The 24479-nt window shown below is 38.1% G+C and overlaps 1 protein-coding gene across 1 annotated transcript in view; it reads left to right on the top strand.

Annotated features, from left to right (window-relative positions):
- SH3PXD2A (SH3 and PX domains 2A) overlaps window positions 1–24479 on the top strand; it is a 243262-nt gene that overhangs the window by 148610 nt on the left and 70173 nt on the right. Inside the window, exon 7 of the mRNA XM_015812791.2 lies at window positions 12378–12422. Coding sequence (XP_015668277.2) covers window positions 12378–12422 — 45 coding nt within the window. The remainder of the gene's footprint in view (window positions 1–12377; window positions 12423–24479) is intronic.

Here is a 24479-nt window from a genome sequence, read left to right on the forward strand (position 1 = left end):
GGGTGTACAAAAGGACAATAGGGGGATGGCTCTCCATTGCCATACACAAAGAACAGGAAACTTAAGTCAAGGAGGTACTAATTCAAGGTAAGCTTAACAGGAGAAATGAAACTTAAATCAGGAAACGAAACCTAAGGCAGGCAGGTAAGCTTTTCAGGAGAAACGAAACTTAAGTCAGGAACCAAATGGATGCAACAATTGGACAGCCATTTGTCTGTAATAGTATACAGTAGGGTTTCCTGCCTGAGCAGGGGGTTGGATTAGAAGACTTCCAAACTCCCTTTCAACTGTGTTATTCTAAGTCAGGGGTGTCAAACTGCCAGCCCACAGGCCGGTTGCATCATATGGAGGCCACACCCACCCCAGCTCCAGCAATGCAAAAAAAATTGTGAGTTTGACACAGCGAGTTTGACACCCATGTTCTAAGTCACAAAATCACAATAGAAGAACCCTGGAATAGTTGCAGTCTGCTCTTTCCTCTTTAGTAATAACAGTTGCATTACATCAGAATTTTATTTCACCACAGTCTGAAGAATTATGATCTTCAAGCTATACTAATCCTGGATATATATTGAGTCTATTTTGACTTTAATGAAAAAACTAAGGTGTGAGGAATGGAACTGGCATATAGGAGATTGATCTTTTTGAAGTATTCCATGTTCTAACATATATACATATAAGGGAGTCACTTCAGTTCAGACCATTTTAATCCATACCAGTGATGGCAAATCTTTTAGAGACCGAGTGCCCAAATCGCAACCCAAATCCCACTTATTTATCACAAAGTGCCAGGGCCACATCAGCATTGTGGTGCCCTCAGGGGAGGGGCAGGGAGGCGCCTCTGAGTGCCGCCTCTGGTATGCAAAAACTGGGGGCGCAAAAATGGGCCACCGTGCTGCAAGGCGCAAAAATGGCCACCACTGCACTGCGGGGTGCGGATACAAGGCGCTGCATCACACAAGAACGGGGCAGGGCTAGTGAGTATCACGCAGGCACTAGCTCCGCCCATTTGCAGTGCGTGTGTGCTCACGGCCCTGTGCATGCATGCACGCATGTAAAATGCTTCCCCCTCCCTTTTCTTCCAGTCCACCAATCGACAATGGTTGGTGACCTCTGCTCTACCACCTCTACTCGAGCTTACTAATCGGCCGCTTTGCCTCCTTTGTGCTGGGCGGTGGTGGCGGTGGTGGCGGCCTGATCAACCTGCTGGTGGCGGTGGTGGTGGCCTGATCAACCTGCTGGTGGCGGTGGTGGCGGCCTGATCGACCTGCTCCTGGTGGCGGTGGCGCGCGTGCCAACAAAGAGGGCTCTGAGTGCCGCCTCTGGCATGCGTGCCATAGGTTTGCCACCACTGATCCATACAATCCATTTTGCTTTGTGTTCAATGGAGAGTTTTGCTTGGCCATCCCAAGCTATGTCTTTCCCTCACCCTCTGTAAAGTAGTCACAAAGAAATATAAACAAAAAGCTACAGGTGAGGTTTGTGTAGTTGGTTGGCAGCCAGGCATGGATGGACATGCTTGCTCTCAGATCAAAAAAGGGAACATTGTATATCCTATCAAGAGGTTTGCCTGCTAAGTTTGCTTATATGCTACCCAGATCCAAAGGTTTGGGGCAGTTAGCAAATTCTCTCTCCACCAGGTTAGAAAGTTCAACATTTACCTCTATGGTCAACACATACTATGTTCTCTCTTTTCTGGAAGCTTCAGCTGCTTTCCCTGACAGAGAAACTGGTGGGAACGAATTTCAGCTGCTTCTCTCTCAGAGCAGAGGAAAAGCTGCTGGTCCTGATCCTGCAAGTCACTTCTTTTCCAGACCACCAAAAAAAATATAAACTCAGCTAATTGTGGTTTATTCAGCAAGTCATCTTAAAAACATGTCAAAAACATGCTTAGACACCGAGCATCATGCTAGTGCACACAGATGTAGAACTAATAGTATAATATACTGGGTCTGAATAGGTTTTATTACCTTTATTTGGCCACTCATCTCATATTTATGACTCTGAATGGCTAATAATATTAAGAATAGGAAAAGCATATATAAGAAAATGATTCTCACGGTAGCTGTGAGAAATTACACAACATTGGTCAGCACAACCAGGAACTAGGCTCTTGACTAGAAGTGGGAATGCTAATGCTCAAGGCAGACAAGTCAACTGCCTCTTATGTTCAATATATCTACTATGGATGCAACTATGTATAGAGTCTCTACAAATGATTTGCTAGATTGTGTGTTATAAACAAAATGCTTATGAATTGTGAATTATAATACTGCATAATTAAAACTTTGTGAAGATTACATGAATCTCAGGTGTGGCTGAAGTAAGGGGAAAGGATCAGATTTCTTAAGAAGAACATTGCAGAAACTTTGGCTGGATCCATCACCAGTCCTAATTGGCTATACATGGAGTCAATATGTGGAAGAATAACTTCAGTAGATGAATTTACTCACTTCACGATATTTATTGATTCCTTCCTATGCTTGATTAACATTTAATAAATCAAATGCATTGATAATATTTTTTTCCTCCAAAAACAAAAGACTTTGAGGTCCTAAGGAGGTAAATTACTGTCCAGAAGGCATGGGCCAAAACTTAGGGTGTTATGGTTTTTGTTTTAAAGAGAGCTTTTTCAGTAGCTTTTATAAATGTCACTTCCAATTGGTAAACTGGAATGATGGGATTTGTCAGATGTTCTTATACCAGCTTACCTCTCTGACAAGATGTGCTTGGAGGATTATTTTTGTAGAAATACAAGGATGGCCCCTCTGTGAGGACAGTTACTTCTTAACTACACTCTAAAAGGGAATTGGGCTAGTTTAAATTAGGTAAAAACTGTACTTCAGCTAGTAGAAATTTGGGAAACAAAATGCTGCACATGATCAGATCAACCAGTGCAGCTGCCAGAACACAAATAAGCAAATACATACTTTATTAAATAACAGCCTAAGAATCTGGATTTTGTTGGCTCAGCCAAGAATGTGGTATCTTAGCAATCTATATACTGTATTAGTAAGGTACATTTGCAAAGACTCCAATCAGCTAAGTGATACTGTCTGGTTGCAAGCCAAGATCTCCCACCTCCACCCCCACCCACTCCCACTCTTTAGCAGGCATTTAGCTCTTACCCAAGTTCCTGCATTTTCCTCCTAGCTTGCATAGCTGGCAATGAAGTTATCCAGACTCTCTGCAGCATACAGTTGTAGTACTTAGACCCTTAAAATAGTGGTCTTACAGCTCCTTGAAATCTGAATGTGTATTGTCTTAATATAATAGCCATATGAAGAGGGGGTAGGTAAGCTGGGGGTTGTAGTCTGTCTTGACTCCATAAGCCAGTCTCCCCCAGATCTAGACTAGCCTCCCCCAGACAAAACAAAATAATCCTATAAATGCCTGATGTCTTAAATAAGATCAGAATGGGTCCCCTTCACCTCCTCTGGAGGATTAAGGGCAACTATATTATGTTAAACAAAAAACGTATCTGTGGTAATTGTCAATCTTAATTTCCTTGGACTATGAAGCTGTTTCCCAGGAAGGAATGATATGCCTGAAAATCAATTACCATAATGCAGAATATGCCTTATTTATGCAAACTGTGTGTAATCCTTCTCTCAAATTACAGTCTGGAAAGATGGCTCTCCCTGAAAAAAGAAAAATTAGACATTCCTGAGATATATTTTCCTGTTTCCCCCTCCCCATTTTGCAGTTCATATGATAAGTTCTGAAGCACCATTCAGTCACATAAATACAAAATGCAAATATTTTCAAAAAAATTGCGTGTGTAAGAGATAACACAAAACTAAGCAATTCTAGTCCTCAACTACTTGGCAAAAGTGACTAAGAAATAAGGTCATTTCAATAGTTCTGGCTTAGTTCATGATTTATAGATCAAGATTTGTTGAAATATGTTCCTCCGTGGGGACTGCATTTTCATTTTATAAAAGTCAGCCTCCAGGGTATCTGATAATATAAATATTTCATACATTGGGGGTGAGGATGCAAAGCAGTGCTGGGATTTGTTTTAGCCATTATTTTCCAAGTATTGGGGGCTTGGCAAAATTTATATGGTCTAATCCATCAGTTTTGCATGTTTGGGAGCGAATTTAAAAACCCACGTAAAGTAGTTGGTTTTGCAATAGATGAATGTCAGTCTAGCTAAAGATGGGGGAGGGACATGAAAGCTGCATATAAATTTATTTTATTTTTATGATTTTGTTGCCTGTGGGATGTTTGTGATAATCTTGGTTTGTAATAATCCAGGTATCATTTATATAACCAACTAGATTGCCATTTAATAAAATGATGAATCTAAAACAAAACTACTTCCTCTACCTCTTCAAAATCCTGCCTGTACTTCTGGAAGTTCTCAATCCACATACTGCTGGAGTCTAGCTTGTAGGATTTTAAGCATAATTTTATTGCATGTGAAATGAGTGCAATGGTGCGATAGTTTGAGCATTCTTTGGCATTGCCTTTCTTTGGAATTGGAATGTAAACTGACCTTTTCCAATCCTGTGGCCACTGTTGAGTTTTCCAAATTTCCAAAATTCCAAAATTGAAAGATTAAAAAGGACAAGTATAGAAAGTGGAAAGAGGGACACATAACTGTCAGAATATCAGCAAATAGCCCGAGCCTGCAAAGATGAAGTGAGGAAAGCTAAGGCTCAAAATGAACTAAGGCTTGTGACCAAAGTCAAAAATAACAAAAAAAAGCTTCTTTCAACATGTAAAAAACAAGAAAAAAGTGAAGGAAACGATTGGTCCATTAGTGGGTGAAAGTGGCAAGAAGGTGACAAGCAACAGGGAGAAAGCAGAACTATTTAACTTGTTTTTCGCATCTGTCTTTACACAAAGGGAAAAAGCAGACCAACCTATCAAAAATAGTGCCATAAAAAACAGAATAGAAACACAAGTTAAGATAGGCAAGAAAATGGTAAGTGAGCACCTGTCCAGCCTAGACGAGTTCAAATCACCAGGACCATATGGATTACACCCCAAGGTTCTCAAGGAACTGGCAGATGTGATCTCAGAACCACTGAACTATATTTTTCAAAGATCCTGGAGCACTGGGAAACCACCAGAGGACTGGAAAAGAGCTGATGTAGTTCCCATCTTCAAAAAAGGAAAAAAAATGGATCCAGGAAATTACAGACCTATCAGCCTGACCTCAATACCTGGGAAGATTCTGGAAAAGATAAACAATGTATCAGCGAACACCTACAGGCAAACCAAGTCATTACTAAAAGCCAACACAGGTTTGTCAAAAACAGATCATTCCAGACAAATGTTATTGCATTCTTTGACCAAGTGACAAAATTAGTGAACCAGAGGAATGCTGTGGATATAATTTACTTGGACTTCAGTAAGGCATTTGACAAAGTAGATCACAACCTACTACTTGATAAGATAGAAAAATGTGGGTTAGACAGCATCACCACAAGATGGATCCGTAGCTGGCTGACCGGCCGTACTCAGCGTGTGGTTCTCAATGGAACCACATCTACATGGAGGGAAGAGTGTAGTGGGGTGCCCCAGGGATCTGTTCTGGGCCCAGTGCTCTTCAACATCTTCATCAACAATTTGGATGAGGGGATAGATGGGGAACTCATCAAATTTGCAGACGACACCAAGCTGGCAGGAATAGCCAACACTCCAGAAGACAGGCTTAAGATACAGGAGGATCTGAACAGACTTGAACACTGGGCGCTATCTAACAAAATGAAATTCAATGGTGAAAAAAGTAAGGTTCTACATTTAGGCAATAAAAACCAAATGTACAGGTATAGTATAGGGGGTACCTTGCTCAATAGTAGTAACTGTGAGAGGGATCTCGGAGTCCTAGTGGACAATCATTTAAATATGAGCCAGCAGTGTGCTACAGCTGCCAAAAAAGCCAACACAGTGCTAGGCTGCATTAACAGAGGGATAGAATCAAGATCATGCGAAGTATTAATACCACTCTACAATGCCTTGGTAACGCCACACTTGGAATACTGCATCCAGTTTTGGTCACCATGATGTAAAAAAGATGTTGAGACTCTAGAAAGAGTACAGAGAAGAGCAACAAAGATGATCAGGGGACTCGAGGTTAAAACATATAAGGAAAGGTTAATGGAATTGGGTATATCTAGTTTAATGAAGAGAAGGACGAGGGGGGACATGATAGCAGTGCTCCAATATCTCAGGGGCTGCCACAAAGAAGAGGGAGTCTAGCTATTCTCCAAAGCGCCTGAAGGCAGGACAAGACGCAACGGATGGAAACTAATCAAGGAGAGAAACAATCTAGAACTAAGGAGAAACTTCCTGACAGTTAGAACAATTAACCAGTGGAACAATCTGCCTCCAGAAGCAGTGGATGCTCCAACACTGGAAGTTTTTAAGAAGAAACTGGACAGCCATTTGTCCGAAATGGTATAGGGTTACCTGCCTGAGCAGGGGGTTGGACTTGATGACCTCCAAGGTCCCTTCCAACTTTATTATTATTATTTGTTGATCAGCTGCAGATATTTCATTCAGGTCCAATGAATTAGAAAATCCTATGATATAACTAGACCAGGGGTAGGCAACCTTGGCTCTTTTATGACTCATGGACTTCAACTCCCAGAATTCCTGAGCCAGCATGGCTGGCCAGCCAGTTGCTAAATGTACTGTTGTAAGTCGAGGATTACCTGTAAAGGAATCTTAAGAGGAAAGGACACCAGGGAGATTTTCCTGTCTCAAGGGATTAGCAGCCGGGGGAGGGGGAGAAATCCACTCTTGTTTCCACTCAGCACTGATGACGTTACCTAAGTTGGTAATAAAACATCTGCAAGATAACCATCGAGCTCAACACCAAGGACCCTACAGTTCAACCCTGACCTACAAATTTTCTCTTCTGTTGGTTCTCTTGCTCCCGTTATGCGGAATACTGATTTGAACCTCGAGCGGTGGTGTCAGGGTTCCGACAGACAGAGACAAATAAAGCAGATGCAAAGTATAAAGTTCCCACCCCCAAAACTATGTAATTCACTATGTTCCCCAAGAAATGCATTTGGCGAGCTTTCTTATGCGATGCCCAGTTCCCAATTGTGGGAGCAACAGATGACCTTGGTTCCCACGGGACAGCTGATTGTTTTGACTAGTGAAGCTCCGTTCCATGTGGTGACCTCAAATGAGAGGGGGGGGGGGAAATGGCTGCAGCCAGGCTCATTTGCAGAGTTGACAATTGGGTTGGACTAGATGACCTCTAAGGTCCCTTCCAACTCTGTTATTCTATGTTCCAGGAACTTGTGGATATTTACAGGCAGAAACGTTGACTAAAAGCTAAAAAAAAAATTGCTGGCAAATTGAGTGTAACACTTTTACTGCATCGTCTTTTAAGATTTTGAATAGCTCAGCTGGAATACTGTCACCTCCACTAGCTTTGTTGTTGCTCAGCTTTCCTAAGGCCCATTTAACTTCACATTCTAGGATGTCTGGCTCGAGGTCAGTGACCACCCCATTGTGGTTATCAGGGATGCTAGGCTCGTTCTTGTATAGTTCTTCTGTGTAATTTTGCCACCTCTTCTTAATCTCTTCTGCCTCTGTTAGGTCCCTGCCATTTTGGTCCTTTATCATGCCCATCTTTGCATGAAACGTTCCCTTCATATCTCCAATTTTCTTGAAGAGATCTCTGGTTCTCCCTATTCTATTGTTCTCTTCTATTTCTTTGCACTGTTCATTTAAGAGGGAATTCTTATCTCTTCTAGCTATTCTCTGGAATTCTGCATTCAATTGGGTGTATCTTTCTCTTTCTCCCTTGCCTTTCGCTTCCCTTCTTTCCTCAGCTATTTGCAAAGCTTCCTCAGACAGCCATTTTGCTTTCTTGCATTTCTTTTTCTTTGGGATGATTTTAGTTGCTACCTCTTGTACAGTGTTGCGAACCTCCGTCCATAGTTCTTCAGGCACTCTGTCTAATTCCTTAAATCTATTTGTCACCTCTACTGTATATTCATCAGGGATATGATTTAGTTCATACCTGAGTGGCCTAGTGTTTTTCCCTACTTTCTTCAATTTAAGCCTAAATTTTGCAACGAGAAGCTCATGATCTGAATCGCAGTCAGCTCCTGGTCTTGTTTTTACTGACTGTATAGAGCTTCTCCATCTTTGGCTGCAGAGCACATAGTCAGTCTGATTTCTGTGTTGACCGTCTGGTGATGTCCATGTGTAGAGCTGTCTCTTGGGTTGTTGGAAAAGAGTGTTTGCTATGACCATCATATTCTCTTGACAAAATTCTGTCAGCCTGTGCCCTGCTTCATTTTGTACTCTCAAGGCCAAACTTGCCTGTTATTCCGTTTATCTTTTGGCTTCCTACTTTAGCATTCTAATCCCCCATGATGATAAGGACATCATTTTTTGGTGTTGATTTTATAAGGTGCTGTAGGGCTTCTTAGAACCGGTCAATTTCATCCTCTTCAGCACCAGTGATTGGGGCATAGACTTGGACTACTGTGATATTGAATGGTTTGCCTTGGATTCGCACTGAGATCATTCTGTCATTTTGGGGATTGTATCCCAGTATTGCTTTTCCTACTCTTTTATTGACTATGAAGGCTAATTTTATATAAGCAATAATAAAGGCAGAATAAAAATCAAATAAATGACATGAAAGTGACTCAGCATTTTGTGATATTACAGCACAAACTAAAGTTTTTTTGTACTTCTGTTGCAAATGCATGGATCACAGGATTTGTATCATATTATTGCAGTTGCAATACATATTTCATCCTTTACCCTCTTCCTTTCCTTCCATGTGGATATCCCTCTTCCCTTCCTTCCCTGCCCAGCAGGCTGCTAAGAAAAGAACAAATGATTTTTAGCAAGTTTGAAACTATTCCCCCACTCCTCCTTCTGCGTTCTTTCTATTCCAGTGAAATAAGACTGAGTGCTGCCTGCAGCTGAAGAGATGTAGGATGCCCATCTCTGTTTTACGGGTTGAGGACAATTAAAATATGTATGATTGTCAAGCTATTTTTTAAAAAATGAAATCCTTTGAAGTAATGCTAAACAGATGTTCCAAGCTGAAATATACTAGCTGTCTTCCCTCTTCAGAAGCACTCTTATTTCTTAACTCTTATTTCTGTCTAGTGCTATCAGATGAGTCATGCTATTTTTTGTTATGGGGGGGGGGGTAGTCTACTAAATTTACCAGAGGCAAATGTATCTCTTCTTTGGAAGTTTACAATGTACTCTGCCAGGTACTCACTTCTCAGTTCCTAATTTCTTGTGTTGGGAGCTGTTTGTATTGTTTTGCTTCAGTTACTATTGATGGAGCATGTGCAAAAGGAGAAAGATGCTTCATTTAAAAATTTGCAACCAGTTACCATTCAGGGCAATCTGATTAAATGGCAATTGTGTGAAAAACTTGTTTACACTTCAGCTGTTTTTGCAAAATACAGTTCAAGGTTAAAAGTTTCCTTTTCTTTTTCTCTAAATTCTCGTCCTGAAGTAGGTCAGTTGCATACTATTTTAAAATCTACTGTTGTGCCACTGCAAGAGCATATGGTTCCAATATAACCTAAGCCTTAGGCATTTTCTTATTCCAGATATTTTTCATCAGTGCAAGTTTTTGGGTTTTTTCATTATTGTTTTGGCAGGGATAGTACAAACTCTGTTAGGGGTAGTTGGGAGTGCTGAATTTTTTCCCCCCTGCTTGGAATTATTTTGTGGCTTTATTTCATTATATTGTCACCTTAGTTTCTTTTTATCTAGACAAATCAAAAAAGCATGACACAATATGCAGTGTTGGGTTTAGTGTTTTAACTGCTGTTCATGAACTCCTTCCAAGTCAACCTTTGTACATATAAGAGCATCATAAAAGCGTTCCAGGTGGAATAGATGTCTATTCAGGAATTTGTCTTTTAACCAAGACACTGGATTTTGTGAGCAAACCAGTAATTTTCAAGAAAAAGTGCAGTATTTTACCTTATAATAGCTCCTCTATGAAGGAGATGGGCAATTTAGACAGACAGGCAATTTCTGAAATGTCTGCTAAGACATGGTTGTAGAAGTCCTACTTAGGCCAAGATCAAAGAGAATGATGAACCCCCTGATTAGATTGTTTTAGGTTATGGTTTATTCATGGAGTGCAAATTCAACCAAGAACACCTTTTATAACAAAAATGGTTGCAACCTGTGAACATAAGATGATATGCAGCTCTCAAGCTTTCAGTATGGCTCTCAGAACCTTCCAAAACTTTCTGTCAAATTTTAATGTTTAAGGAGACAGAAGGGGAAAATGATCTAACACATAGAAAGTAATCATATAATTGTATTTAATTGTATTTCAGCTTCAGTAAATTATAAATTAATTTAGATTTAGTCTTGTCCTGGTCTTTTACAATTTGGGAAATGTCGCTCAAATACACTCAAAGACCAAGTATCATTCTTGGACAAAAATAATATGTTCTTCTGTATTAGTGATTGCATTCAGAAAATGCTGCCATTCCCCCCCCCCCAGACAAAACATCAGCCACCACCCTGCATCTAGGTCACTCTGAACAATTGTGGGCTCACTGCAGCCCTAGCACCATTTCTGCGACCCAAAAAGACCACCTCCTGCTATTCCCCAAGGTGTGAACCATGAGGAATGATGCAATTGGCCCCACAGCCCAATGCTCTCCAGGATCTGCCACCTGCCACTTACCTTCAGACAGTGCTCTTTTTCTGTTGGCAGACCCTTATGGCCTACTTGAGGCTACTCTAGGATTGATGAGGCCTTCATTCTTGAAGTGGCTTCGGAGAGTGCTTTTTTGCAGCTTCTGCAGCTTCTAAAAACCTAATGCAATTTTTGGAGGCTCAGAAGGCTTCAAGAAAACCCAGCTCTCTCATGTGACTTCCAAACGGTCCAGAGGCTGCACAAAAGCACATCCCTTTCTTACACAAGAATGTATCATTCTTTTGAGAATAGGTGTTGTCGAGTGTTTGTGAACACTAGCGTGTCATCAAAAATGTGGCCTATGACCTTTGATCCATATGTCATAAGTTTGCCATCACTATCTAGAGAGAAGATTTCAGCTCTATAATTCTTAATCACAGAAGTTCAAAGTTTTTTTTAAAAACATGTACTTGGGGAAATATTCAGTCTTTGAATAAGGTTGAATAAGGTAGCTGGAAAGGGGAAGTTCTAAAAAACAGCATTATAATATTTTTATTCCAATTGATATGAAGCACTGAAAGGGAATCCTTCTCACTGGAGTTCTATTTTATTTTTATTTTTTTACTAAAAATCCTACCAGGAATGCAAAGCAGTTTTCAAGTGATAACTTCCCCTTTGCACTTGCAGAAAGGCCATGTGTGGCATTAAGTTTTGAATCAAGTGATTTATGCTATGATGTCTCCGTAAATGTCTATAGAAGTTATATATGATTCCTTCACAGCTCAATTTTAAAACAGTATGTGCTAATATAATAGTTAAAAGTTGCATTACTACTTTCCTATTTGTACTGCTCTTCCCCCACCCCAAAAGCTGGTATGGAGACAAGACAGAGAGTGATTTGATGGGGTACTTTCAGAGCCACATCAAGATCTCCTTGTGGACCATATGTACATTATAAATTGTGTACTTACAGCTATATAGATTTTTCAGCATTGTATCTATAATAGCAAGATTTCATCAATAAATTGATGAATATCAATGTATACAGCTTTAGATGGTCACAGGTTTTATTGATAAAGCTGCAGAAAATGAATTTTTTTAGACTATGGTTCTGAGAGACTATGCTACCCATCTCATCGTCAGGTAACTCTGGGAGACCTTTATCGGTAGTTTTGTTAAGAAATAAAAATCTTTAAATTTCCAATACCTCAAAATATGGTTTAAAAACATCCTATTCTTTCTAGTCAGCTCAATAATTTGAGAACTGCTGTATAACCTGACAGCTCTAGCATTAGTTCGGGATGAAGTGGGTTGAAATGATTCACTAAACTCATGAATTAGTGTCTGTACTTGTAAAACAGAGAAAATGTCTGGCCTTGTGGTAAAACACTCAAATGAGGCTTTACTCAAAAATGGCAGTCTGGATGGTTTCAAGGTATTGCCACAAATGTGAATGATTTCATTGTTGTAAAACAAACCTTCTGACTAAGAGAAACATGTAATGCTTATACAAAGTAAACACATCTGTTGTTTGCGAAACTACCATGGGAACACCTTTGTATCAGCTGATGTTCTCCTTTTGCAACATATTTTATTGTTTCATTGCTTAGAGTTTAATGGCGACAATTCCTCTGTATATTCAAACAAATGTAGAATTAAAACTATTCTGTATTTGCATGGTTACAACACTGCTTCTCTCTCTCTCTCTAATCCCTCTTTTGCTTTTCTTGTTTCTCTGCTGCTTCTTTTCTTGGCTCTGAAGTCTGGATGTCAAGCCTATCTGATTCTCCAAGGAAGGCTACAGCAGGTATTGCACTATTTCTGTGTGTAAAATTGTGTTTGCTCTTTCCTGGATGCAAAAGAAAATTAAGTGGTGGTTGTGGGAACATTATAGCATGATTTTATGCAAGTGGTATATTTAATAATTATATAATCATTAGTGGGTGTTTGCATAATAGTAGTTATAATAAGGAAAATACTCAGGTAGTCCTCGACTTATAACTATTCATATAGGGACTGTTTGAAGTTACACTGACAGTAAAAAAAGAAGTGACTTATGACCGTTTTCACATGTACAACAGTTGCAGCAGTCCCATGGTCACGTGATCAAAATTTGGGCGCTTGGCAACTGGCATATATTTATGACAATTGCAGTGTCCCAGATTCATGTGATCACCTCTTCCAACTTTCTGACAAGCCAGTCAATGGGGAAGCCAGATTCATTTAACGCCCAGGTTACTAATTTAACAACTGCAATGAGTCATTTAACAACTATGGCAAGAAGAGTAATAAAATGAGACAAACTTAACAACTGTCTTGCTTAGCAACAGATATTTTTGGCTCAATTGTGTCATAAGTCGAGAATTACTCATAGTCTCCCTTTGAAACTAAAAGTGAGGATGTCTTAAGTTCATCAAACATGCAGCAGAAGAAGCAGGTCTTTGTTATAGACAGGAGAAATTATTATCATAATAATCTTTAGATATATATAAAGCCCAATAGCAGTACTGAATTTGTTTTTAAAATATATTCTTATTATATAATTTAGAAAGTGAAACATTTGCTGGAAACTGTCCACTGCCAATCACCTAGCCAAAGGAACATGTAGATAATTTTTTTAAAAAAAGCAAATAGCAGATCTTTTTAAATGATATAAAACGGTTATGATTGGAGCTAGGAATTATTCCAAGATACATTAGGAGAAAATTCCGCCAAGCATGGTCCTTTTAAGAAATTACATGACCTGGCTTGCAAATTTTCTTCAGATAGTAAAGAAGGCACACAAAATCAGCTATCCTTGACTTGTTCGTAACAAGTACAGAACACTTAGTAGACAAAATGAAAATAGCAGAACCATGGAGAGGAGGAGACAAATGCTGGAATTTTTCATTGTAAGGGAAATTAAGGCCCTGCGTGTGCGCGCACACATATACCTTCAAGTTATTGTTGACTCCAGGCAATTTCCTGGACAAGTCCCTGCAGTTTTCTTAGTGAGATTTTGGAAGTGTAGGAGGATTAGGGAAAAGAGCACTTTACATTGGCCAGAGGAAGAGCTCCATTTTCAAGCTAGTGCTTAATTCCTTTCCTCTAGACATTATTCCAGACAAATTGCTCCACCAACTCTAAGATGATCAGACCTCTTATTGCTCAGTCTTGCATGGCTGAATGCCACTTGTGTCTGTAGATCACACAAATAAAATAAAGTTGCATAATTGTGCAAAATACACAACTGAAAATTAGGAAAAAAATCAAATGAGTAATTTGGAAATAGTAATTTGTAATTTGGAAGACTACTTCTCTGAATCAAGTTGTAGTAACTGGAATATGTTGAGCAAATTCTAATGTTCTTTAGTCAAGAACAAAGTGATCTGCTATGTTGACTCCAATATTGTTTACAATAATATTATCAAATGATTCATTTTCTTCTTGTAAAACTGTTATTGCTTAATATTTCAGTTTAGGCTGTGCTAGGACTTGCTGATTTTACCAACCCTTATCCAGTGTTTCTTAGTATCAAATACAGGCTGTCCCGGGTTACATAAGAATTCTGATGCAGAAATCCTTGCACATTCTTCCATATATCAAATTGGCAGTCACATTTTTGCACCCTTTGTGTAAATTTGAGTTTATATAAACTGGGGTTTGCGTAATACAGAAACTACTTATATATTGTGATGCAGAAACTAGAAATGGGTCAACATTAAAAGACAACAGTCCCATAAAATGAAGGGATTTATTCATTTATTAAACTTATATATTGCCCATCTTGCCATCAATTAACTCTAGGTGACTTACAACAAGATAAAACCCGCAAAATATAAAACATAAAAATGATAAGAGAATGGTTGATATAGGTTGATGGGTATGAAAAAGATATAGAGTACATTATTTTATAGAGTTAAAGTAAATCACTAGGTTTTTTTTTAATTTTACTACTAGTAGTAATATTTTGCCTTGGTCCTGTTGTTTTTGGTGTGTTGTTTCTGGCACATCTACCTATATGCACCTACATACATATACAAAGACACTTCTCATAGAAGGCAGGAGAAAATCTCTGACTAGAATAGGCAACACTAAGTTGATAAGATGGAGAAGTTTAGCTTTCCATATGTTTTTTATCTTACTCTTCCGGGGGCTTCGTAAATGTAAGGTGGTCTTCCTTTCAGATACATATTATATACATTACTCTTCAGCAGTGTACATAATTGAGGAGATTTTTTTTTTTTACAAAAAAGACATTTATTTCCATTTCTGTAGCTGCTTATTTGTACACAAATCTGAATGGTTGTAAATAAAGCTGCTTACATTATTAATACAGCTAATTTCACTTATAAATCTGCTAATAAGCAGACTTTTTTATTGGCCTTGCAGGTTCTGTCTTCCTAGATTCACCTTCTACTCAATTATCCTTTTGATTCTTCTTTACTTACCCCTTCCCCACCCAGCAACCAACTTCTGTAATCACCTGGTGCCCAGACAGAAGGGCAGGGTTCTTTCAGTTGGCTGGATGATAGCAGGATCTGGCTTGATGATAGTAGATCTCCTTGACAGATCTGATGGAGCTCCTTCCAGTGGAGTTCCAGTTATCTTAGCAAGAAAGACACACTTCCAAAGATCAGATCAGATCAGATTAAGGGATCTAATGGTGTAACTGTTGGGAGTATACAGTAGTTGACAGTGACTAGGCCAGGGTGTTAGTCTTTGTATCTTCTCTTAGTCTATGGTAGCAAAAATCAGATCGATGTGATAGCACTTTTTTAATAACAATGGGTTTAACATTGCAATTGTTAACTGAAAAGGTATTTGTAATCTCTTTCACATGCAACCTGCATAACCAATCTGTCTTTCCCTTTGACCCCCTTTGTCCCATTTTAAATCCCACCTCTGTCTAGCTACACTAGACATGTGTGGAAGTGAGGTGCAGCTTAAGAAAGATTATTTTTGGCTTTTAAACTGGAATTCTGGTACTATTAGTGTTTTCTTCTGTAATATTAATGTATGGGGGGATATTGATTAGCAAATACTGTTCCTTTGTATATATTCTCTGTACTTTTAAGTTGTATACCTCCTTGTCTGCAGTTGGCTAAAGAGTGAAGCATTTGTAAAGAAGAATAAATAACTAAACCTGGGATTAAACATGCTTCAAAGGGGCCAATATTTGTGGACTGTGTAAAAACAATTGAGGTGTTTAGCTTCCAAATTGCATAATTTTGCTCTTGATTTAACAAAAGAGGGGACACCTGGTCTACTGTAATTGTTTTCTTCTTTTTAACTTCTGTAAGCCAAACTGATACTTTATAGAAATGTCTTTTGAGTTTCCTTCTCTCAAAAGATCAAGCTCTCTCTTGGCTATATAACTAAAGAATCTATAGTTGTTATAGCCAGTTGAAATGGATCAAATGGCAAAGTACTTAGGTGCTTTACAATTGTTGGAGAACTTTGTCTGGCAGTTTCTTGGATAACTTCCAAATGGTTTCACAAATCTGTATGTGGAATGCTGTTGCCTTTAAAAAAAACTTGCAATGCAATTGATTGGATTCTATAGAGTTTGAGCCAATTTTCCACAAAATTGAGCTGGTTGGGGAAAGAAGTCTGACTTCACCCTTTCCTCTGTCTCAACTTTGTCTTGGCTGGATTATTTTTTAAGATTAGCAAATGTACTATAAAAGATCAGTCTGGTAGAGGCTGGTGTTCTAGCAAATTATAGCCATGAATAGATTTTATTTGAAGATATGTGTAGAAGGCAGAGCAGATGTTGCATGAACACAGAATATCAAAACTATTTGCAGAACCAGGACTGTGCAAAGAATGCAAAAGTGGTACTTTGGTCATGCGGAAGATCAAATGAAGGAGCTCTCTTTGAAGCATTAAAACAGTCATGTCTTTAGGACACTTGAAGGGTGCTTTGGAAAGTCTCTATATGTAAATGCAGGAACAGTTTCTTTGCTTTGCTGGTAATCCCAGTAGGAAGCATGGTTTATGCATGCACATAAACAGACAATCAAAGGCAACCTTCAATGCAGCTGCATAAGCCTTGCAAAGTATGTAATTGCTTTCAAGCAAGGTTCTTCTTTCGGCTAGTACACTTCATGATGCAATTCTTTCCAAGACTGGAAACAGCTCTATTAGATAGCTATTAATATTTAACCATGGACTTCAGGCATTGCTGTTACCAATTTGAAGTCTCCATTGAAGCATTTAGTGCAGCTTAGGGTTCTGTTCATAAATGAAACTGTGAAAACAAAAGTAAGATTGGTAGATGTCAATATGCAGAAGGGCTGGATCCTATGCCCACTGTAAATGCAATTCTATCAAAAAATGTGAAACCTTCAAAATCAGAAAAATGTGGTGTGCTTGGCCTTTTTTCAAACTACAGTTAAAGCTGGCTGCAGTTCAGGATTCAGACACTATAGCAAGCCAACTCTTAATAAGTTAAAAATAAAGCAAAATGAACAGAAAACAAAAGTAGAGGGAGGGGAACAAGTGAGAAGCAAGGTTGAGAAAAGATGCACTGTAAGCAGAGAACAATTGGATCCAGAAGGAGCTTGCATATTCTTTGTCATTTGGACACTCAACTATCCAATAACATGCTCAAAGAAATTTTAACAAAATAAAAGCAAGGTGAATATTAGAAAGAAAATCAGAGGGAATAATGAATGAAAAATAGAAAAGAAAAAAAGATTATATAGAAGCGACAACTAATTTTTTTTACAGTGGTTATAAATGCATCTATAGTTTACCTTTTCTTAGGTGACATCATAATTTCTTTTTTTTCATAAACTACCCTTTCTAATCTTCAAACCGATAAATCACAAGTTCACCTTTCTCTACTTTCAGCAAAATGTTGGTCTTTAATCAAGTTGATTTTGCCATCTCTGCTAATTCAGTCATATTTACGAACCATTTCTCCATTGTGAGTATTTCAAAGTATTTCCATTTTTGCACATATAATACTGTTGCAACAGTAAACACGAGAATAATTTTCCATGGCTCTTTTCTAATTGCCTGAAATTTTTGATTTCAGTTGAATGTTGATCTATAAAATTCTTTGTATCTTTATATGTATTTCAACCCAAAAATTTCTGGCTTTTTTACAAGTACATTAGACATGATAAAATGAACCATTCATGTTGTGCACATTTCCAACATAAACTTGAAGTACTTTATACATTAATCTAGACATTTTTTCTGAAGTCATGTATCAGTGGTACATCACTTTGTAAAAATTCTCTTTTAAGTTCTAATGTAAATTTCAGTCCTTTTAATCACATATTTTCACACTGTTCTGTCAGTATATTCATTATATCTAAAGGCCTTATCTCATTTTATTAGTCTTTCATTTGTGCGTCCACTTCAATGTAAAAGTTTATACATTTTAGCAATTATATGTCTGCGTGTAGTCAAATTGTCTTCTGCTGCTCAATTCCAAATATCCTATTATCTATGTTAAATCTTTGTCTTAGCTATGCCCAAACCATTGAAAAGTAAATCCCTCAGACCACATTAATAGATTTAAGAATTTGGAAAAATGGATGGAAAAAGTGATGGAGTTGGCAAAGCTAACTGTTTTAGAGAGAACTTTTCCAGTTTGTTTCTACTTGGAAACCACTTTTGGACTTTATGCTCAAAATGGGAGAAAAAATAAAAAATTGATCTTAGGTTTGATGATTAGATTAACTTTGTTGTTATAGAAATGGCTTGTATATTATCAGAAATGAAAAGCAAAGATTGAGGTTGTAATTATAGCTTGTATTTTTCTGCACTGAAAATAGTCAGAAGTCACTGCTTTTTTTCTTTTCTTTTTTTTTCTATTGTACACTTCTTTCTCCTGTCCTTCTGATCTTTGTTTTCATTTGTATTGTATATTACAATAAACTCAAAAATTAAATCTCACTGCAACCAACTGCTCTTTTGATTTCATCTTATATTCCCCATGTTTCTATTCCAACAACTATTGAAAAGTTAACCATTTTTCTTTACTTATTGTTTCTTTCCTATAAATATTTTTCTTTTTTTTAGAGTTTTATTACTTTTTTACAATAACAACCTTAGTGCCTGGTGTACAGCATGTTGTCTTGGTTCAAGAATTTTTTTTACAATCAATAATAGTTAATTAATAGTCAATAATAATTTTTATATTTCCATAATTAGTATATCAATTGATAATATATTTCCTTGATCCTCTCTTCTCCTTCTTCAGCATTAAACAAATAAAATTTCTTATATTTAATATTATCCATATTTAAATGATCAAATAAAAACATTTTCTTCTATATTTATACCAACTATAATAGTGTCCATATATAGCATTTTTTTCTTATCAACTTATGTTATGTTCGTAAAAGTCATCTTATTAATTCACCATATATCTTCTTTTCATAAATCTTGTTTAAACTCAATTTCCCCATAATATTCAAACAATTATTATCAATCATAATTTTCTCAATAATTAACATCTAAATATCCAAATTTTCCACTTAAATATATCATCCCAATATTTTCATATTTCATATATTATAGAAATACTATACTACTTATCTATCATAACATCTACCTATCTTTTTTAATCAATTTATATTTCACTTCTATTTGTAAAAATTAATTAAATCACTTTATATCCTTTTTTCAAAGTTCTTATTAAGCCTAATTTCCCCACAATATTTCAATCATTCCTCAATCCTAAATCTTTTCAAACTTAATTTGTCTTTAAAGTTCAAAACTTTTCCTTCACTTTCATCATCCCAATATTTTTACATTTTGTGTCTTATCAAAAAATACCATATTACTTACATCTCTTCTTACTTATTCTAAAGCCCCCTTATTGCCAAAGTTATTTGTTTATTTAGCCATATTCAAACAAGTGTTTGCTCGTATAATATTCCATCTGGTAGGGTGAGTCAAGTCTCTTAAGCCTGTCTCTAATCTTCTTCCTTTGCCAAATTGTTTTCCAAATTAATATTTTCAACTTGTCAAACAGTTCTTGTATTTTTGTAGTTGTTGTTAGGCATAGAGGATACATAATACATAAGATGTATGCTTTTTGACTCCCAAACAGTGATTCTCCTAGCAGTGTCCATTTTGTTAAGTCTTCTTTCTTCTCAGGTTTATTTTGACATTCTAAAGCATAAGGTATCTTTTCCATATTTATTGTTATATCCAAATCTTGTGAAATTTTTCTTGTTTGTATTAAGTTATAGTTCCCTTCATTTGTGACTTCGCCAATTAAGTCATTTTTTCTAGTTCACATTCTGTTATCTGATTTGTTTGTTCATTCTTTACCATCATTCTTTGAATGTTTTTTGATTGTAGATTTAAATTAGAAGTGTATTCCTTTGTGTTATCAAAGTTATGTTTGATCTCCTTGTGGTTTAGAGCTATTGTGATTTGTGTCTGTCATAGCATTGCATAAATTTCTTCTTGGAAAGTATTTGTCTTGAAATGTTGCTTCTACAGGTCTTTGATCTTTCCAGTTGAATCCTTCAAGAGTAGATATTAAGTGTGGCTTTCTATCATTTTTCAATGAATATGTCATATCCATGTTGTCTCCCCCTTTCGAATAATCCATCATAAGTGCCATAGTCTCTATAATTAGCCTGGCCAAAACTCAAAATCCAAACAGTCCAATTGTATATAGTTCTTGTTTTTATGTATAATTTTTATAATCCACTGTAATTTTCAATTGTCAAGGTTTCAGTAAAATCAGTGTTTTATAACAATTCTTTCTTTCAGGAATCAATTGTCAACCTGTCAGAATTGCAATTCAATATATTTAGCCACCTTAAATCCTTCCTGTAACTTTCCCTCTCAAAACCTAGTCATAGATCAAAGTTTTTAAACAATTCGTATATTTAGACCACAATCAATATATTTCTTTTCCTTCAAACACTTTCCAATCTTATGGCTGGCCCAGTATACAATCTCTTCTTTGTCCCCTGGCAACTATCTTCTTAAAGGTTATTAGAGCTCATGGGAACAGATTTTTCTTTGTTTCTGGGCATTGTCTTTAATGTGCTATATTCTAATTGTCCACTAGATGTCAGCAAATATTTGTTTTCTAGCTCTTTCAGGCAAGAAGTTCTTATTATTTTTCTTTTTTTAATAATTTCATCAAAATCCTTTAGAATATAATCTTAGCAGTTTGTTTTAGTTTCAAAGTTTGATCAGATTGTAATATTTTAAATTTAATTTCAATATGTTTCTTTCCTCCTTAAAGATTAATTCGCCGCTTCCGTCTATGGAGGAATGGGAATCACCTCCCCTCACTTTTGGAGGTTTTTTGCTTTGGCGATCTTTCCCAGGGACTTAGTTGCAAAATAAGGGAGAGAAGATCAAATACTCTCACCAGTTCCAAGCATACTGTTCGCCGTTGTTCTGATTAGTTATCTTGGACTTAGGCTGCAGGTAGCTTGGGCTAGACGCTGGCATGTGGCTAGCCTTTCTCCTGTCAGGTTCGGAGGGCTTTCCCCAGATCAAACAAAGTGATTGCTGTCTCTTTGTGATCAACAGGGCGCCCCTCCTTCACGGTCACCTCTTCAGGGCGACTTCGGACCCCTGGCAGAGCGAAACTAGCTGTGGGGAGCGGAAGTCCACTCTCGCACGGCCATGCGCTACAGGCACAAAACTAGAAGTCTCCTATAAAGTATTTCTTGTTCCAATACCTATAAAGGTATTTTCAGACACTCTGGCTTTATATCTGTTCCATAGTCTCATTTTGATACTTCTAATGATTCTGAAAATGTACATGAACCTTTAACTTTATTGTACCATAGAAAACCATGCCATATGAACCTCAGATCATGTTCTTCTAATTCTAAAATTATTTCTCAGCAAAACCCACTCCTTTATTCAGACTGAGTACCAGGCTGCAAAATATGTTTCAGATCAAGCAATCCCAATTCTCGTTCCTTTGCAACTTGAAGAATTTTATATATAACTCTTGGTTTTTCCTTATTTGCCATATATGTTGGATGTTATTTTCTGCTATTGCTTAAAAGGTACATCAGTTTTTATAATATATATCATTTAAAATAGGTATCAATCTTGGCAAAACTGACTTTTTCACAGAAATTCTCCCCAACAACGATAATTGTCATTTCTCCCATATTAACATGTCCTTCTTGATTTCATTCCATGTCTTAATATAATTATTCTCATACAACATACAATTAAAGTTTCTCATAGTAATACCTAAGTATTTCACTTTTTTTAACCTTAAAACCATTTTATATCCATTCTATTTGTTGTTTTTATTTTTATATTGTTAACATCATCATCTTTTGTTTATTAATTTTAAAACCAGATAACAGCACAAAATCTTTTAGTTTTTTAATATTATTAAATTAATATTTCTATTGCTTCCAAAGTTGCCAACATCAATATTGCCTTTCTTTAAGATTATATTTCTGAGGGCAGAAGACAATCTAATTTTTGTATGCTACCCTAGAAGTCTTTTTTGCCTAATGAGTAGGGCAAAACCTCTTTGAATAAATAACCCCCCTCACTTCACCATTAACATAATGGGAGAATTTTAGAGTGACAGTGTTTCCTGATAAACTGTCTCTAAGTGTAAGAAAGAACACTGCCGGTATTTATTATGTTTAGATCAGGGCTTTTCAACCTTTTCACCCATTGTACCACTTTTAGGATATGGCAACATCCGAGTACCACCAGTCACCTAGCAAGGTGTTAAAAACTTGATGACCCCCCAAAAAAAAAAAGGAAAAAAGTGATAAAGTACAGGCAGTCCTCAACTTACAATAGTTTGCTTAGTGGCTGTTCGAAGTTACAATGGCACTGAAAAAGTGCCCCCCAAGCCACAGCCGAGCAAGACACCTGCCTGCCCACCCTGCGGCGCTCTTCCTCCTGTCCGAGGTTTTCATTGTTGTGAGCATTTCTGTTGAGGATTGGCAGCAGGAGTGGGGTGGGGGTGTTTGGTTTTTATTCTCCCCATCTGCTGGGTGGTTGTAGCAGGTTTTGGTCACTTCACATGACCCTGGGACACTGTGACCATCATAAATATGAATCAGTTGTCAAGCATCTGAATGTAAATCACAAGACCCTGGAGATGCTGCAACATTCCAGCTGATTGGTGCTTCTTCAGGGCTCAGCAGAAGCACCAGGATCAGCGCCGAGCTACAGCTGGAGCCTGGTGTTGATCCTGGTGCTTCCACTGAGCCCTGATAGCCCCAAAGAAGCGCCGATCAGCTGGAAAGCGGCACTGATCCTGGTGCTTCCGCTGAGTCCTGACAGCCCTGCAGCTCCAGCCATCTCTTGCTCAGGCTTGTGCGGTGCTGCCACTGGTTCAGCTCATTCCCCTCCCCTGCTACTTTTATAGGATGGTCGCATACCACCTGCCAGGTGCCAATGTACCACAGGTGGTACCCGTACCACTGGTTGAAAAGCCCTGGTTTAGATGAGTGTGCGGAAGAAGTTACTGTTTTAAAAACCTTGCCATTTCATAAATATAATCTCTTAAAAGAGTAAACCAGTTAGACAGGTTTTTTTTTCTCCCTTAGACAGCAAGATGACTTAGGGAGGAGTACTGGCTGAAAAGATAGCTATTCTCCTTTCTGAGATTACTGAAAGATATTTTTTATTTTTTTCGGGTGTAAATAATGATGGTAGGAAGTCTTTTATTTTGCAATAATTAAATTGGAATTTAATGTCCCCATTTTCCAAATATTTCTGAATACCTTCTATTTTAAAGATAAATTATTCTTACCCTTGTAAGAATAGTCTTGTAAAATAGTCCAGTATTTCCCTTTTACATTTGCAATTTTTTTACATAAACCTGTATCTTTGATCCTCTTGCCTAAGAAAGGTGAGTAATCAATATCTAGTTATGTTTGGAACACTTGGTCATATTATTATTATTATTATTATTATTATTATTATTATTATTATTATTATTATTATTATTATTTATTGAATTTATATACCGCCCTATCTCCCTTACGGGACTCAGGGCGGTGAACAGGCGATAATAAAAACCACGATAAATATATGCAAGTTTCTGGTCTAAAATCAAATTAAATAACAGGCCTGGTCTAAAATACCCCATAACAAAACCCCCACTAAAACATAATCAAACTACGCCAGGCCGGCCGCACTGAATAGATGGGCTTTCAGGGCTCGGCGAAAAAGGCGCAGGTCCGCAACTGTACCTAGGTTGGGGGGTAGGTCATTCCAGAGGGCAGGAGCTGCCACAGAGAAGGCTCTCCCCCTGGGGGTCGCCAGCCGGCATTGACTGGCCGACGGCACCCTAAGAAGGCCCTCTCTGTGGGAGCAGACTGGTCGAAGGGAGGTGTTTGGCAGGAGGCGGTCTTGCAAATACCTAGGTCCATTGCAATGGAGCACTTTAAAGGTTGTTACTAACACCTTGAAGTGCACCCGGAAGGCCACAGGCAGCCAGTGCAGCTCGCGCAGGAGAGGTGTTACATGGGAGTATCTAGAGGCCCCCAGGATCCCCCGCGCGGCTGCATTCTGAACTAGCTGGAGCCTCCAGGTGCACCTCAAGGGGAGCCCCATGTAGAGAGCATTGCAATAGTCCAGGCAGGAAACAACGAGGGCTTGAGTGACCGTGCGTAGAGCGTCACGATCCAGAAAGGGGCGCAACTGGCGTATCAGGCGAACCTGATGAAAAGCCCCCCTGGCCACGGCTGTCATATGGTCATCTAAAGACAGCCGAGTATCCAGGAGGACGCCCAGGTTGCGGGCCCTCTCCGCGGGGGCTAATGACTCGCCCCCGATAGCCAGGGATGGAGCCAACTGGCTATGTCGTGACGCCGGAAACCACAGCCACTCGGTCTTGGACGGGTTGAGTCGAAGCCTGTTCCTCCCCATCCAGACTTGCACGGCCTCCAGG

The sequence above is a fragment of the Protobothrops mucrosquamatus genome, unplaced genomic scaffold, assembly GCF_001527695.2.
Source record: "Protobothrops mucrosquamatus isolate PMUCROS unplaced genomic scaffold, P.Mucros_1.0 scaffold110, whole genome shotgun sequence".
Lineage (NCBI taxonomy): Eukaryota > Metazoa > Chordata > Lepidosauria > Squamata > Viperidae > Protobothrops > Protobothrops mucrosquamatus.